General features: G+C 38.7%; 1 protein-coding gene across 1 annotated transcript in view; it reads left to right on the top strand.

Moving 5' to 3' along the window:
* AGMO (alkylglycerol monooxygenase) overlaps positions 1-14,818 on the top strand; it is a 363,458-nt gene that overhangs the window by 160,875 nt on the left and 187,765 nt on the right. Inside the window, exon 6 of the mRNA XM_062178333.1 lies at positions 12,935-13,001. Coding sequence (XP_062034317.1) covers positions 12,935-13,001 — 67 coding nt within the window. The remainder of the gene's footprint in view (positions 1-12,934; positions 13,002-14,818) is intronic.

The raw sequence follows: 14,818 nt of genomic DNA, 5'->3' as shown, positions 1-14,818 counted from the left end.
GGCTGCCATATGGGATGCCAGTGCAGCAGGCTGAGGGTTAACCAAGTAAGCCACGGCACCAGCCCGATTCACTTTGGTTTTGTGGAAAATGTATTAATTAAAACTCAGAAATGCCATGCACCTGATTGGTAACCCATTCACTTTTGTTGAAGGTAGAAGTCTTCCTGAAATTGGAAATCTTGTTATATGGGTAGTCACAATATGTGATGTTTTTAATGAGTTGACAGTGTGGAGGACGGTTTATAAGACTCCTGGATTGGATTGTTGAACATGAACCACTTATCCCTCAGGTTGGCTGTTGCCTTCTTTTAATATACAGAGCTACTATTTCTTAGAATATTATGGTTCCTTTTTACTGGAAGCCAAATTGTTGTAAGAATGACATTTTTTGCTTACAAATAGGTTTCCAGTTTTGGTGTTGCTAAAAAAAACTAAAAAAAAAAAAAAAAAGGCAATCAGAATCTACCTCCCTTTAAAGGAACATGTTTAGCAGTTACTTTTATTCATTTCTTTAAACAGAAACCCCCCAAAAATATTCAAAATGTATGTTGAAAGAAATTCAAATAAAATGCTAGCATGTCCAGACCTTGTCCTCTTGTTTGAGGGATAATGTAATCCTATGTGACAAGGCTGAACCTTCAAGATAATTTATTATAAAGCCAGTCCTTCAACCACTGTTGTTTACTGTCTAAACATTGCCTGGTCCCACTCTTTGTTAAAAGTAAGCCTTTCATTCTTTAACCCTACAGAATGGATTCATCAGAAATTTACTCCCTATGAAGCTCTTTATGATCCCAACGGTCCAGATTCCTCCAGATTGTTTTATTTCCAAACTATAAATATTGTTTTTTCACTCCTCTGTGTGGAAATTCAGCTACCTCCATATTACATGCTTACTGAAGTAGAAAACTGCCTAATCAGATAGGAAAACATTTGGCTGTGAATAAATCAGCATTTGTTGAGTATTTCAAAGTGTGAAACTAGGCAGACAAGTACATATCCTAAGAGCACTGCTTTCCCCTGCTTCCCTGTTGAGAAATTCAAGGCTAATATGGCTGCCACTACCATCTGTCTAAATACTTGAGTATGCTGTCTGGAATTAACACAGCAGAACTAGTGAGGGATATAATTAGGATTTTATTTTTATATTTCATCACCAGATGCACTTCAATATAAAGTCATCTGTAAATGTACAAATCGATTAAGCTTTTAACAAGGTAATTAATGGGTATTTGAAGATCAATTAGTTTAGAATAAGAAGTGGAATTCTTAATATGTCAACTTATTATATTCACAAATTTCGCCTTTTTTCTAAAACTTTACCTAATACTTCCTATAGATTTTACTAATAGACAGAAACATAGACACACATATATTCAAACAAAAAAATCTATGTTGCTACTCTATCTTTAAATTAGGAAAGAGCTAAACTATAAGATACTAACTTGTAATTTTCATTGTTCCACTTTGTGGCTTTTCAAAAGCTCTCAGCACGATATTTTGCACTCAGTAAATAAAAGTAAGTAAGCGATACCCATGTAGATTATTTTGAATTCCACATAATCAGTTGAAGAAAGCTATGAAAACAGGAGATTTCTCTAAAGCATTGTCCTGGAATAAATCGATGTGGCTCATTGCACAGCTTCACTATAAGAAGCAAAATAAAAGCAAACTTCTTCACTACAGGTGGCTTTCAGCTTAATACCTGAAAAGAAAACTCACTTTCTTCTTATTATGTAATTTCTTTGCTTATTAAATTCAAACTGATTATAAATCCAAATCTCTTTTTGTGAAGTAGTAATTGGAAAAAAAAGTTGAATAATTTTATTGATCTGGAGACTACAAAATTAAGTGAAGAAGGTTAAGTTTTTTGCTGAAACAGTTTTAACTTTTCACTGAAGAATCTATTGAAGTATAAATAAGTTTCTTTTATTAAATGCTCCTGTATTACTTTATTTCCATTTTAGTTTTAAAATCTAGTAAATTCTATAGAAATTCTATAAATGCTTACAAAAGAAATAGAAAGGCTAACAAGAGACTGCTTGTTTTGTTGACTATGCAAATAGCTTTTAGTAAGAGATTCTGGTAAGGGTTCATGAATATAGGGTTTAGTGTTCTGAAACACATTATTCCTACTGCTAACAGAAAACTCTGAATGATACTTGGGTAGTTAAAATTGTAGTTGTTTGGGATTTGAATATATGCTTAATACTTAATACATATGATGAATCTATGAGCAAATGCATGCATATTCACTAGTATTTGTATCTTGCAGGTTATCTGTCTTTAAATGGGACTAAATACATGAAAATAAATCTGAGAATCCTAGAATTATTCATAAGCAATTTTCAAAAAGATATGCCTGAGCCTATAGTTCACTATAAACATCTTTAAAAATTATCTCCACTGTGAACAGTGTAATAATTTAACAGCATGTAGTCAATGGATTTTGACCAAATCAGGTTAGTTAGCATTTCTATCTCCTAAACTTAAAAAAATTTGGTTCACATACAACACTTGTATACACCCATGAGATACATTATAATATTTCAACAAATATATACAATGTACACCAATCAAATCAAAGCAATCAATGTCCCCTATCCCTACATCCTCTAGGCCTGGAATCTTTGAGCTCTTCTCTATGTTCATACAATAGGTAATAGTTTATAGTGAAATAGAGCTCACCCACACTGCTGCAGAACACTAGAAGTATTTTTTTTCTAACTCTGTTTTGATACCCATGACACAGTGTCCATGTTTCTTCCCTCTACACAACCACCTATCATAACATCTAATACTGTCTACATTCAGATTGACTTTGTTCAGTTAACCCAAGGGAGAGTTCCATATTTGTTTCTTTTGAGTCTGACTTACTTACTGAACAAATCTTCCAGGTCCATCTGTTTTCCTGAAAGTGACAGGATTTCATTCTTTTTTTTTTACAGTTGAATAATATTCCCCTATGTATCCATTTTCTTTATTCATCTGTTGAATCCATATCTTAGGTACTATGACTAATTCAGCGATAAACATAGGGAGTACAGCTATCACTTTATAATGTTGATTTCATTTCCCTTGGAAATACCCCTGAAAGAGGATAGCTAGATCATGCAGTAAATTTTCCCTGTTTTGAGGAGCCTTCATACTTTTTCATAATGGCTGTACTACTTTACATTCTAACCAATAATAAGGTTTGCCTTTTCTCCAAAATATATATGCTTTTAAAGATGAAAAATTACCCAACTTGCTATGCATACATCCAGGTAGGTAGGTAGGTAGGTAGATAATACATGAAGGAATAAAAAACCAAAAAAATAGAGAGGGAGGGAGGGGGATGAGAAGGAACAAGGTACAGGAAAGAATATTATGTAGGAGAAAACTAATCATGCTGTTACTGTTACTCCATTTAATTTTAGTTTAGGCATGTGCTGAATCTTGTCAAAAATTTACCTGAGAAGCATTTTCTCTTTCCTATTTAAAATTATTTATATAAAGGGAATACATTTCATGTATTTCATATCTGTAGCATAATGATACTGCCCACTGTACTCTCCCTGCCTCCCTCACTCCCATCATCTTTTCCCCTTCCTTTCTTAATTTCCTTTTAATTTTTGCAAGGACATACTTTCAGTTTACTTTATGCTCACACCATCACACTAAAAAGTTGTGTTTAAATCATCCACACTAAATAAAGAATTCAACAATTAATTTAAAAACCACTATTCCTGGCCGGCGCCGGGGCTCAACAGGCTAATCCTCCGCCCCTGGCGCCAGCACACCGGGTTCTAGTCCCAGTCGGGGCGCCGGATTCTGTCCCGGTTGCCCCTCTTCCAGTCCAGCTCTCTGCTGTGGCCAGGGAGTGCAGAGGAGGATGGCCCAAGTGCTTGGGCCCTGCACCCCATGGGAGACCAGGAGAAGCACCTGGCTCCTGCCATCAGCTCAGCGCGGTGCGCCGGCCGCAGCGGCCACTGGAGGGTGAACCAACGGCAAAGGAAGACCTTTCTCTCTGTCTCTCTCTCTCTCACTGTCCACTCTGCCTGTCAAAATAAATAAATAAATAAATAAAAATAAAAATAAATAAAACCATTATTCCTGACTGTATTTTTGGCTGACTTAGTGTTTCTCTTAAATACTGACAATAGTGAAACAAGAAGATCCATAATGACATGGATCTTTCTGGAACACCCCTCATGCATAACACTGTCAAGGACAGGCCTGTGTCATCACCGTCAGCACCCTCAGTGGAACCAGCACCCACGTGAGTGTGGGTTTCATTTTAGTTTATTTGAATTGCTTTGAAAATGGCCTCATCTTACCTCATTGTGGCTACCAAGATAGAGAACAGACTGTCTAAACTTATTAAGAAAACTCTTCATGCAGATTTCGTTTTAGTTCACCTGCAACCCCTCTGTCCCTCAGCATTCATCATACTGCTTGCACATTCATTTTTATAACGGAGATTCTGGTGCAACACAGACTTCTTAGGACATATTTTCCCTATTATGATGTTTTTCCTACCAGACAAGATGCTTAAATATTTTTAAGCAGCTCTTATTTGGAAAGAAGTTTACAATTAACTTTAGGCTCATGCCTTTTTTTTTCCTGACTAGCAAATGATTTTAAATATTCCTATGTATTACTGTCAGTCCATTTAATCTATGTATTCCTATATATATATTCAGTATTTTAGTGCCAATTTTCAGATGAAAAACTGAATAGAAATATTTTATTTTAAAAAAATATTTATTAATTTATTTGAAAGGCAGAGTTACAGAGAGAGAGAGAGGGAGAGACAGGAAGAGACAGGGAGAAAGAAAGATCTTCCATCTGCTGGTTCACTTCTCAAATGATCACAACAGCTGGAATGGTGCTGACCTGAAGCCAAGATCCAGGTGGTTTCTCTAAGTCTCCTACATGAGTTCAGGGGCCTAATTACTTGGGCCATCTTCCACTGCTTTCCCACGCACATTAGCAGGGAGGTGGATCAGAAGTGGAGCAGCCATGACTCAAACCAGCACCCATATGGGACCAGCACTGCAGGCAGAGAGACCTTAGCCACTATGCCACAGTGCCACCCCGTGAATAGAAATAATTTATAGTACCTTCAGTATCCTTCTAGAATGAAGAGTTTTCTTAATAAGTTTAGACAGTCTGTTCTCTATCTTGGTAGCCACAATGAGGTAAGATGAGGCCATTTTCAAAGAAATTCAAACAAACAAAATAATTTGCATTGAATTAACCACGTTTTTTAAGGCAAGGGTTATTCTCCATCTTGATCACTGGTTAATTACTTTTGAACTCTGAATAAAGCTACAACAATCTAATCAGTCAGTGTTTTCCCAATCAAATAGCCTGTGAAAAATAATTAAGTCAGAAAGGTAGAATGAGCTAATTGTGTAAGAAATAATTTCAGACAGGACATGTATGATGAATATTTACTTTGATGCTTTGAATATTTACTTTGATAGCATTCAACAATCAGTAATATTTCAATTTAAATTGGAAATACCTATAGGAATAGGTTGTCAGGTAACATATGCTACACAGAAAACTCTGGAGAATTATATTGTAGAAAAAAATTACAATAAGTTCACAGCTGCCAATTAATTAATTAGTTTGACATAGGTATTTGGTTCGTCTATTTCCGTATTAAAATTAATCCAGACTAGTCACCTAGACACAATGAGAGTTTCATTCATCTGTTAGCTCTCTAAGTCGTTCAATGCAGAATGTGAGGGTAGGGCAAGAAGATCACAACTGTCAAAAGAAATGTTGGCATCCTCTGGTGATACGAGATTGCTATCTCCACCTCTGGCTCCATGAATTGAAATGAATGGTATACAAAGCTATCCTCAAAGACTGCAAACAGAAAAGGTATTCTCCTGGAAGCACTCACTAGAATTCAGCTGTGGCATTAACCAGGTTTACAGGTCCCACTCTGTGACATTTTGTTCTTGTTTTACTGACCCTTCTGTTCTTATCTGTTTATCTCAATTCCTCTAACTCATCTGATTATAGCTGTGCTTGATCTGAATTCCTTAACTTAAGCTGCAAGGGATCAGAATCATATTTGACCTCTGACCACTGTGCTCACTCCTTAAGGTGTCCCTCCCTACAACACCCTATTAGAAGATGGAAATTATGCAATGTTCTTCTCTGAAATATATTTGTACTCATAGGCAAAACTCAGCTTTGGTGCTATTGAAATTTTGAGCCATACCATTTTTACTGTGGAATTTGTCTTAGGTTGAGAAGCACTAAACCTGCAGCTAGCTGGATTGACAATAACACTTCCTCCAGTCACAACTACAAAAAAAAAAAAATCTGCAAATATTGCTAAGGATCACCTGGGAAGCAAAATGGCCTCTACTTGAGGACATTGCTACATGGGCATGAGAGTGTAAGAGCGGGAGGGTCGTTTATCTACTGAACAGCATCTTCTTGAATAATCACTTTGTGCAAGCACTAGAGTGGGTGCTCTGAAAAGGGGTAAGACTAGATTCTGTGCTCACAGAATTTGCAACGTGGTACGAGAAAGCAACATAAATCACTAGGAACACAGAGCAGGAAGACATGAGAGTTAATGCTGTCACCATTTATTCAGAGGAAGGAAAGAAAAGTCCTCCTTGGAGAAATCAAGAGGGAGTTTGGAGAATGTGGCATTTGGGAAAAGCAGGAGCTCAGCCTGTATGACAGTAGGTTCAGATCTGAAAGGAAGAACAAAAGACTGCAAATCACTCTCAGGAGAGACTAAATAGCCTGGAATCCTGAAGGCTCTGAACATTGTCTACTGCATTGCAAAAAGCCTTTCATTCAACATATTTCTACTTGTCGTCAGGGGGAATGACAGGATGAAATGCCAGCCATGCAGTCCCTGGTCTCTTACTCTGATGTTAACTCTGCTACTCCATCCCCACCAGGGATTGCAGGGGGAAAAATGAGAAGTCTGTGACCAGTGCAAAAAATGAGCCTCGGCACTTCTGTTGGATATAAGTTAATTGAGGGGCAGGGAAGCTTCATCCTGTATTGGAGTGCACAGGTTTGATTCCCAGTCCGGCTCCTGGCTGCATCTCCCTGCTATTGCAGACCCTCAGAGGCAGCTGTAATGGTACAAATAATGAGATTCCTACCATCCACATGAGACCTGGATTGAGTTCCCAGCTCAAGGCTTTTGCCTGGCCCCAGTCCTAGACAGTGGATGGCAGCTCCCTCTCTCTCCCCACCCCATCCCCCATCAAAGTTAGTTAATAGAACCAGTGGAGCTTATTGTGGAAAGGTTGGTATTTTTTTTTTATTACACATTGTTGCTATACAAACATAGAGCACTTAAGAAAAGATGTCATTGGAAAGATCAATGATTTCAAGAAGTAGGCAAAATATATTTAAGTTTCTGTTTTGAAATTTCCATGAAAGTCCAAGTTTTAATGTTATGAAAATGAACACAGTGTAAGTAAGAAGGGAAAGGAAATAATCTAAATTCATCTCTGTCCAGCTCAATGGTTCTTGACCCTTGGAGACTTACACTTCTGTTTGAAGATTTGATGGAAATGAAAATGGTAGAAGTTTTCTCCCCCTAAATACACAAATCACTTAATCATAAAATTTAGTAAAATTTTCATAATATCACTGATCTTCTAAAACCCATCTGTGGTCTTTCTAAGCATACGTGGTCTTTCTAAGCATATGTGGTCTTCAGGTTAAAAAACACTGACTGTCAAAAATAAATAAATAACACACAGGGCGCAAGACATGAACGTTCCTTCTAAGACTTCAGAAGTGCCAGAAGTCAAAGAATATTACTCAACCACAAAAAGAGTGACATTTGCAACAAAATGCATGGAACTGGAGATCATTATGCCAAAGGAAACAAGCCAGACACAGAAAGACCAATACTACAAGTTTATTTATATTTATATATATGTATATATATAAATATATATATATATTTACACAAGAGAAAATTTATATATATACACACATATGTACACATATGAATATATGCATATGTATAGATATAGTGGATGCCATATTTTCTGGAATATAGATACTTATATTTTCTTTACTGAATTATATCTCTTACATGATAATATATGCTTCACCTTTTTCATCAGTTTATTTTTATCATGAATCTCACTTTATGTGATATTGATATATCCATCCTTTATTTCAAGAAAAAATGTATGTATATGTTTACATAGGAAGTGAAGGTGAAAAATGTTAAATGCTGTGAAATCTACATCTGCTCATTGACCTCTCACTTATATTTCTCTGTATTATTTAAAATACTTTAAAATAAAAAAATTGGAAGTCAAAAAAAAGCACAAGAAATCACTAAAATACCACCAGGGACAGTTCAGAAACTGAAATCCTTGGTTCTTTATAAACACCTGCAAATCCCTTTCATTGATAAATAATAAAGAGTGATTTAATTGTCATTTTTCTATTAAAACTGAAAGTTCCAGTTACCTTTATTTGATGGAAAATTATGGTGTGTCTTAAAAGCATCACGACAGAAAAAGTAGAATTCCTGAGCTGAAATTGAAAAAAAAAAAAAAAAGCATTAGGTCTTATTCTGAGCTGTTTAAACTTAAGCTAATGATTTAATCTCTGTGAGCTTCAGTCTGATGCTTTTTTATAATAGAGAACTGGAGTAAATTACATTTAAATCCCTGTTGTGTTGATGTGCTCTAAGATTCTATAACATAAACATACTAATCTAATTCTTAAAAAGTAAGACAAACAAATATTTTTTTTCTGAAAATGGGAATAGCTACAATTATTCCCAGAGGAACATGTTTTCAGGAAGTGATTCAAAACTAGACGTGGTTGAACTGTAAACGGCTGAATCTGCAGAAGTGGGCGATAATTAAGTCGTGACGCTCAGCTCTTATTAAATATTAATGAATTCTCCATGACTTTGATCAGAAGGGCTTTCTCCATGAGAGGCCCTCATGTGAAAGATGAGTCATCTGCCTCTCAGAGGTGGTCTTGACCAGCTCCACAACATTCACAGGCACTACCAGGAAATTTTACTGTGGTTCCCTGTGTTGTACTTGGCTTTCAATTAAAAAAAAAAAAAATAGAACCTTCAATGTTGATATCACCACACACTAGCCTACAGGAGCTAAAGGTTTTCTCTGACAAAAAGAGCTTGGCATTTAATAATAATTAATAATAATAATAACCACAGCTAAGGCTCTCGTCATATGAATGCACTCACCATTTGTGTGGCTTTCAAACTGGTTGCACACATGTTAGGGCCCAGAATCAGGAATGCATCTGGAAAGCAGAATTTGGTCAGTGTAGTCCATGCTACCTCCTTTTGTTGTTTGTTTTTGTGACATATGCTATCCCCAAACAAACAGGATAAAATGGCTTCTCCTTTCCCCATGTGGTACTCCACCAGAGATACCAAGCCCCACCAAAGCATCGGGTTTCAGTGCTGAGACTGCCAGGGAACCGCACTTTCTTCCTCTCTATCCATCACCATTCTCCTTCACAAATGTTTTCCCACCAAGTACAAAGCAATGAAGTCCAGGAAAACACAGGGCTACTCCCACACGCTCCCTTCCCAGTGCCCAGAGCTTAAAACTGGAATTGCGACTAATCTCTCCTGTGCCTTTTCCCATTAGAATATAGTCAGATATATGGGTGATCCATTCACAGTCATTTGAAATCCTGAAATTTTAAAATGCAGAGACTTTCTGGTGTACAAATGAATTCAGTTTTATGAATTCATTGAAAGGTCTGCTGTTTGGAGCTCAAACTAAATTCCTTATTGAAATGATCAAAAAGTAGATAAGACCTGAGGTCAGAATAAAGAAAAATAAAGAAGGAATAAAAGTAAGGAAGGGAGGAGGTGGGGAAGGGAGGGAGGAGAAGGATAGACAGAGAGATAGCGAAGGAGAGAGAATAAATTGGAAAGAAAAGAGGAGGAAAAAAGAAAAGGAAGGGAAGAAGGGAGAGAAGCAAGGGGAGGGAGGGGAAGAAGACACCCAAATGAGCCTACAATATATAATATGACACTTTCTTTGCATGCAAACATTTCTGTCTATTCCACGTTGGAAAGTGAGTCAGCTGGGGAGCAGGGATTCAGGGCCTAATGTCAATGTGATGATGACTGTACCTGTCTGAGGGAGCACACAGCATTGCCTGTGGCAGTGTCACCACAGCTTCCGCTTTAAGAACGCTGGCATCCCATATGGGATGTTCAAGTCCCAGCTACTCCCTGTCCATTCCAGCTCCCTGATATGCAACCGGGAAAGCAACTTAAGATGGGCCTCTGCTACCCAGGTGACAGAGCAGGAGAAAGCTCCTGGTTCCTGGCTTTGGCCTGGCCCAACTCCAGCCCTTTTTTTTTTTTTTTTTTTTTTTTTTTTTTTGACAGGCAGAGTTAGACAGTGAGAGAGAGAGAGACAGAGAGAAGGGTCTTCCTTCCATTGGTTCACCCCCCAAATGGCTGCTACGGCCAGTGCGCTGCGCTGATCTGAAGCTAGGAGCCCAGTACTTCCTCCTGGTGTCCCATGCGGGTGCAGGGCCCAAGCACTTGGGCCATCCTCCACTACACTCCTGGGCCACAGCAGGGAGCTGGACTGGAAGAGGAGCAACCGGGACAGAACCGGTGCCCCAACTGGGACTAGAACCCGGGGTGTTGGCAGGGCAAGCAGAGGATTAGCCAAGTGAGCCATGGCACCGCCAACTCCAGCCCTCTTGAAGAAGAAACCAACAAACAGAAAATCTCTCTATCTCTCACTGCCTTTCAAATAAATAAATAAATCCTTAAAAGAATATTACAATTTTTTTAATGAAGGTACAACAAACTGAAGACAGCGTGGCTGCAAATTGCATTTGCAGATCAGTTGTAAGTTGGGTGTTTTGAAGTTAGAGATTGCCAAACACTTAACCAACCTTGTTAGATAAACAGTTTTTGGTTTGGGACTTGTGAAGATCCAGTCATACTATCAATTTGGCTTAATGCACATTTACTATACACGACCAGGGGCAGGGATTTCTTTCATGGAAAGTTTTCTCTTAAACTCTTAAAAATTTCAAACATTCAGAAGAGAGATTAATAGAGTACATTTATGTGTTCCTATCATTTGAGTTCAGAAATCAAGATCTTGATTCATTTGGATTAGCTATCCTTTTCCTCTGCTATTATATTTTGTAGCAAATCTTTTAGATATCATGTCATGTACACATCAGATATACACTTTAAAAAAGAACTGCATTGTCTTACAGAGTGAAACGGCCAGCAGAACTCCCCAAAGAAGCAGTATTTAAAAAATTATCTAGTAGCCTGTTTGTGATCAGATTTCACTCGCTGCCTGTAATAGGTCTTTTATATTTGGCTTGTTCAAGTGGCCTATTGTATATTTTCTGAGAAAATAGTAAAGAAGGATTTCAAGGTTCCAATCACGAAATAATGATAAAGAAGAATAAAATATTGATTACTTTGATTTGATCGGTACTCATTTTATACATTTTTGAAATGCCACACTGTACCCCATAGATATGTCAGTCAGAATTTTTTTAGGGTTTCAAAAAGTAAATTTTAAAGGAAGGGAAAAGATTGTCGTGACAATGTATTGATTTTATTGTTGGTAGCTATGACAAATCTGTTTATATTGTGATTAAAAGAATGTAAAATATTCTGTTATCTATCATGATTGGTGAAAGAGTGAATAATGTAATTGAGCTTAAAAGTTGCTGCAAACTGCCCAGTATTAATCGTATAACACACCAAATAACTCACACATGACCTTCTGAACTGGTTTTGTGATATCACCCTGGCTCCTATTATCCTGAGAATCTGGGGTTAGGGAGTTCTTACTGAGAAATGCCGAGAGAAATCATGGGAGAATCAGAAACCAGAATTGAAGCAGCATTAACGGCAATCAAAGGTTTCTTTAAATATTGGACTCAAAATTTTGCCTCCAGGAGAGAATGACCGTGCTCTGACAGGTGAGAGGCCACATAGGATGCTATTTGGATAAGCAGGGTCACCCTAATGCAATAGACAACACCTACATAGTAAGTGATTGTAGGGGAAAACTAACTCCCAAACACAAGCATAGCACATTGTCTCACTTCTTATAGTTATGTTCTGCTTACATAAATTACCAAAGTTGAAACTAAAAAAAAATACATACACACACACACACACACACTCACACAACAAAGCATGAAACCCAAAGAAAATGTGCCTTGTCAATAGTTCAGTAAGGTTTGCAATGCTCAGGATGTTACTACCTACATAGTCCTGTTATAGCTTCTTGTAAGCTGAGGACACTGAGCTATAAAAAGCCTAACTGCGGCCGGCGCCCCGGCTCAACAGGCTAATCCTCCGCCTTGCGGCGCTGGCACACAGGGTTCTAGTCCCGGTCAGGGCACCGGATTCTGTCCCGGTTGCCCCTCTTCCAGGCCAGGGAGTGCAGTGGAGGATGGCCCAAGTGCTCGGGCCCTGCACCCCATGGGAGACCAGGAGAAGTACCTGGCTCCTGGCTTCGGATCAGCACGGTGCGCCGGCCGCAGCGTGCTGGCCACAGCGGCCATTGGAGGGTGAACCAACGGCAAAGGAAGACCTTTCTCTCTGTCTCTCTCTTTCTCACTGTCCACTCTGCCTGTCAAAAAAAAAAAAAAAAAAAAAAAAGCCTAACTGCTTTTCCCAACATCACATAGAAAGAAATGGAGGATCTGAGAAGCAAACTGTGTCAATGTAGTTCTCAAAAACACAATATAAAATATAAATACAGTGCCTCTCATTATAGAGTGTCCAGATTATCATTGCAAGTCAGATAGGGAAACTTCTTTGTGATGCAAGCTCTAAAATTTGTTGTGTCTCATAACCCATAGGGTTTTCACATATTTATACATTGTACATACCTTCAATAATGACTGTGTGTATCAATATTCTTTTTGTTTAAAACAGGTCATCAGTAACCTAGGTCCCTTGGAACTGATTCTTAATACTCCCAGCCACCATAGAGTTCACCATGGTAAGAAGGATCTATTTCTTTCTTGCTTGTTTTAACAATTATAATGTCACAATTTTGTGCTAACTCTTCAGGATTGCCCAATGAAATTGGTACCCATTGCACAAATAGAGTTTCTTCTTGCGAATCCAGACAAGCCTCATCCCCAAAGCATGGGCTATGCAGGGGTTACAGAAGCTCTCTCTGACTTTTGGATTTTCCTTTCTTCCTCCATTGCAGCTCAGCAAGAGCAGAAAAATGAGTGAAGCAGCTGAGGAGACAGTCACTTTGTTGAAGGCTATTCCATGAGGGCTATCCCTGCCTGTGTCTAGAGAATTCTTGGCCTTGGAAACTGTAGAGATTTTAGGATCACCTGATAAACATCATTGCAACTTCCTTTTCTAAGTTCCAAAAACAAACAACATAACCTACTTTCACTTGACAAGGGGAAAATCCCCCTGGCTAAGTGTTAAAGATAACAACCTCAGAAACAACAGAAATATTTATATTTGTTCATAAGACCTTTCCAAGAATGTGCAAATCAGGGGAAAAAAAGAGAAAGAATTCAAATTTTTTTCAGTGGCAGAACACAATCATGTAGTGGAGAATCATCTAACAATGGAAATGCTCAAACCACTGCTACATTCAGTGGTCTGAAAAAAAAAATCTTACAAATGTTACACTGGGAGAAGGAAGCCAGTAATTAGAGAACAGATACACCTGTTGTGTTTGTGTCAGTCTGTAGGCTTCACAGGCAGCCCTGGAGCAAGCAGGTGCAGAGCAGAAGCAAAATCTCACGGGGGAAGAGCTGAGGCTAGGCTAGGGCACAGGCACGATGCACAAGCCGAGTCGCCCCTTGATGTGTTCCCATCCCCAGGCAACTGTGGAGGAGAAGCCAACAGCATCCTACCCTTTGGCTCCCTCTGTAATACAAGCATGAGTGGAGAAGAGCAAATGTGAGTTAATGTATTGATAATTGTTGCTGGTTTGCTGTGTGTGACTTGAGTTTCACGCTGCTGGTGCTGTTTCAGGATTTCTCAACCTCAGTGCTATGGGCAGTTTGGGGCTAATCCTTCTCCTGAGACTGATCCTTCTCTCTAGGCTTGTGCCGTGTGCAGCAGGACAGTCAACGTATTGCTGGCCTTACCCACTGGAAGCTGATAGTGCCCTGTCCTCCTTGTTCCTGCCACTAACAACTCTAGATATTGCCCAGTGTCACTTGAGGGGCGAACCTGCTCCTCTACCCAGGTGATAACCATTGTTTCCCTGGTGTGTGGCGATGGATGGGCATACCAGAAACCAATCTCACTCCACTTTTCACTGGGAAAGAAATTTCCCTGTGTCTAAGGTTTCAAATGTGTGAGTTAAAAAGCAAGGGTAATTTCATTTTTAATTTGTCTTTTATGTATAAAAACAAAAAGCTGGGTCTCCCTCTAAATAGAGAATTTTCATCCTAAAACAGATGCAGGGGAAAGGGGAAGGGTGCATCATACCAAAAATTAAAAATCAGCGCACATACAGAGGGCACAGGTGGTTAGCCTGGTGGTAAAAATGTGCAAACCTCACATCAGAGTGTCTGGGTTCAAGTCCCGATTTCTGCTCCTGACTCCAGTTTGCTGCAAATGCAGACCCTGGGAGGTAGCCATGGTGGTTCAAACAGTTATGTCTTTGCCACTTCCATGGGAGATCTGGGGCACTTTCATGGCTTCTGGCTCTGGTCCTGGCCCAAATCCAGACAGTACATGCATTTGCGAAGTGAACCAGTAGGTGGGTTCTTTCTCTTTCCCTCTTTCTCCAGCTCTCGTTCTCTCCCAATTTCAAATAAATAAATAAAATAAAAC

Source organism: Lepus europaeus, chromosome 20, assembly GCF_033115175.1.
Source record: "Lepus europaeus isolate LE1 chromosome 20, mLepTim1.pri, whole genome shotgun sequence".
NCBI lineage: Eukaryota > Metazoa > Chordata > Mammalia > Lagomorpha > Leporidae > Lepus > Lepus europaeus.
Note: the sequence above shows the minus strand (reverse complement) of the source record. Positions and strands in the feature narration are given on the sequence as shown.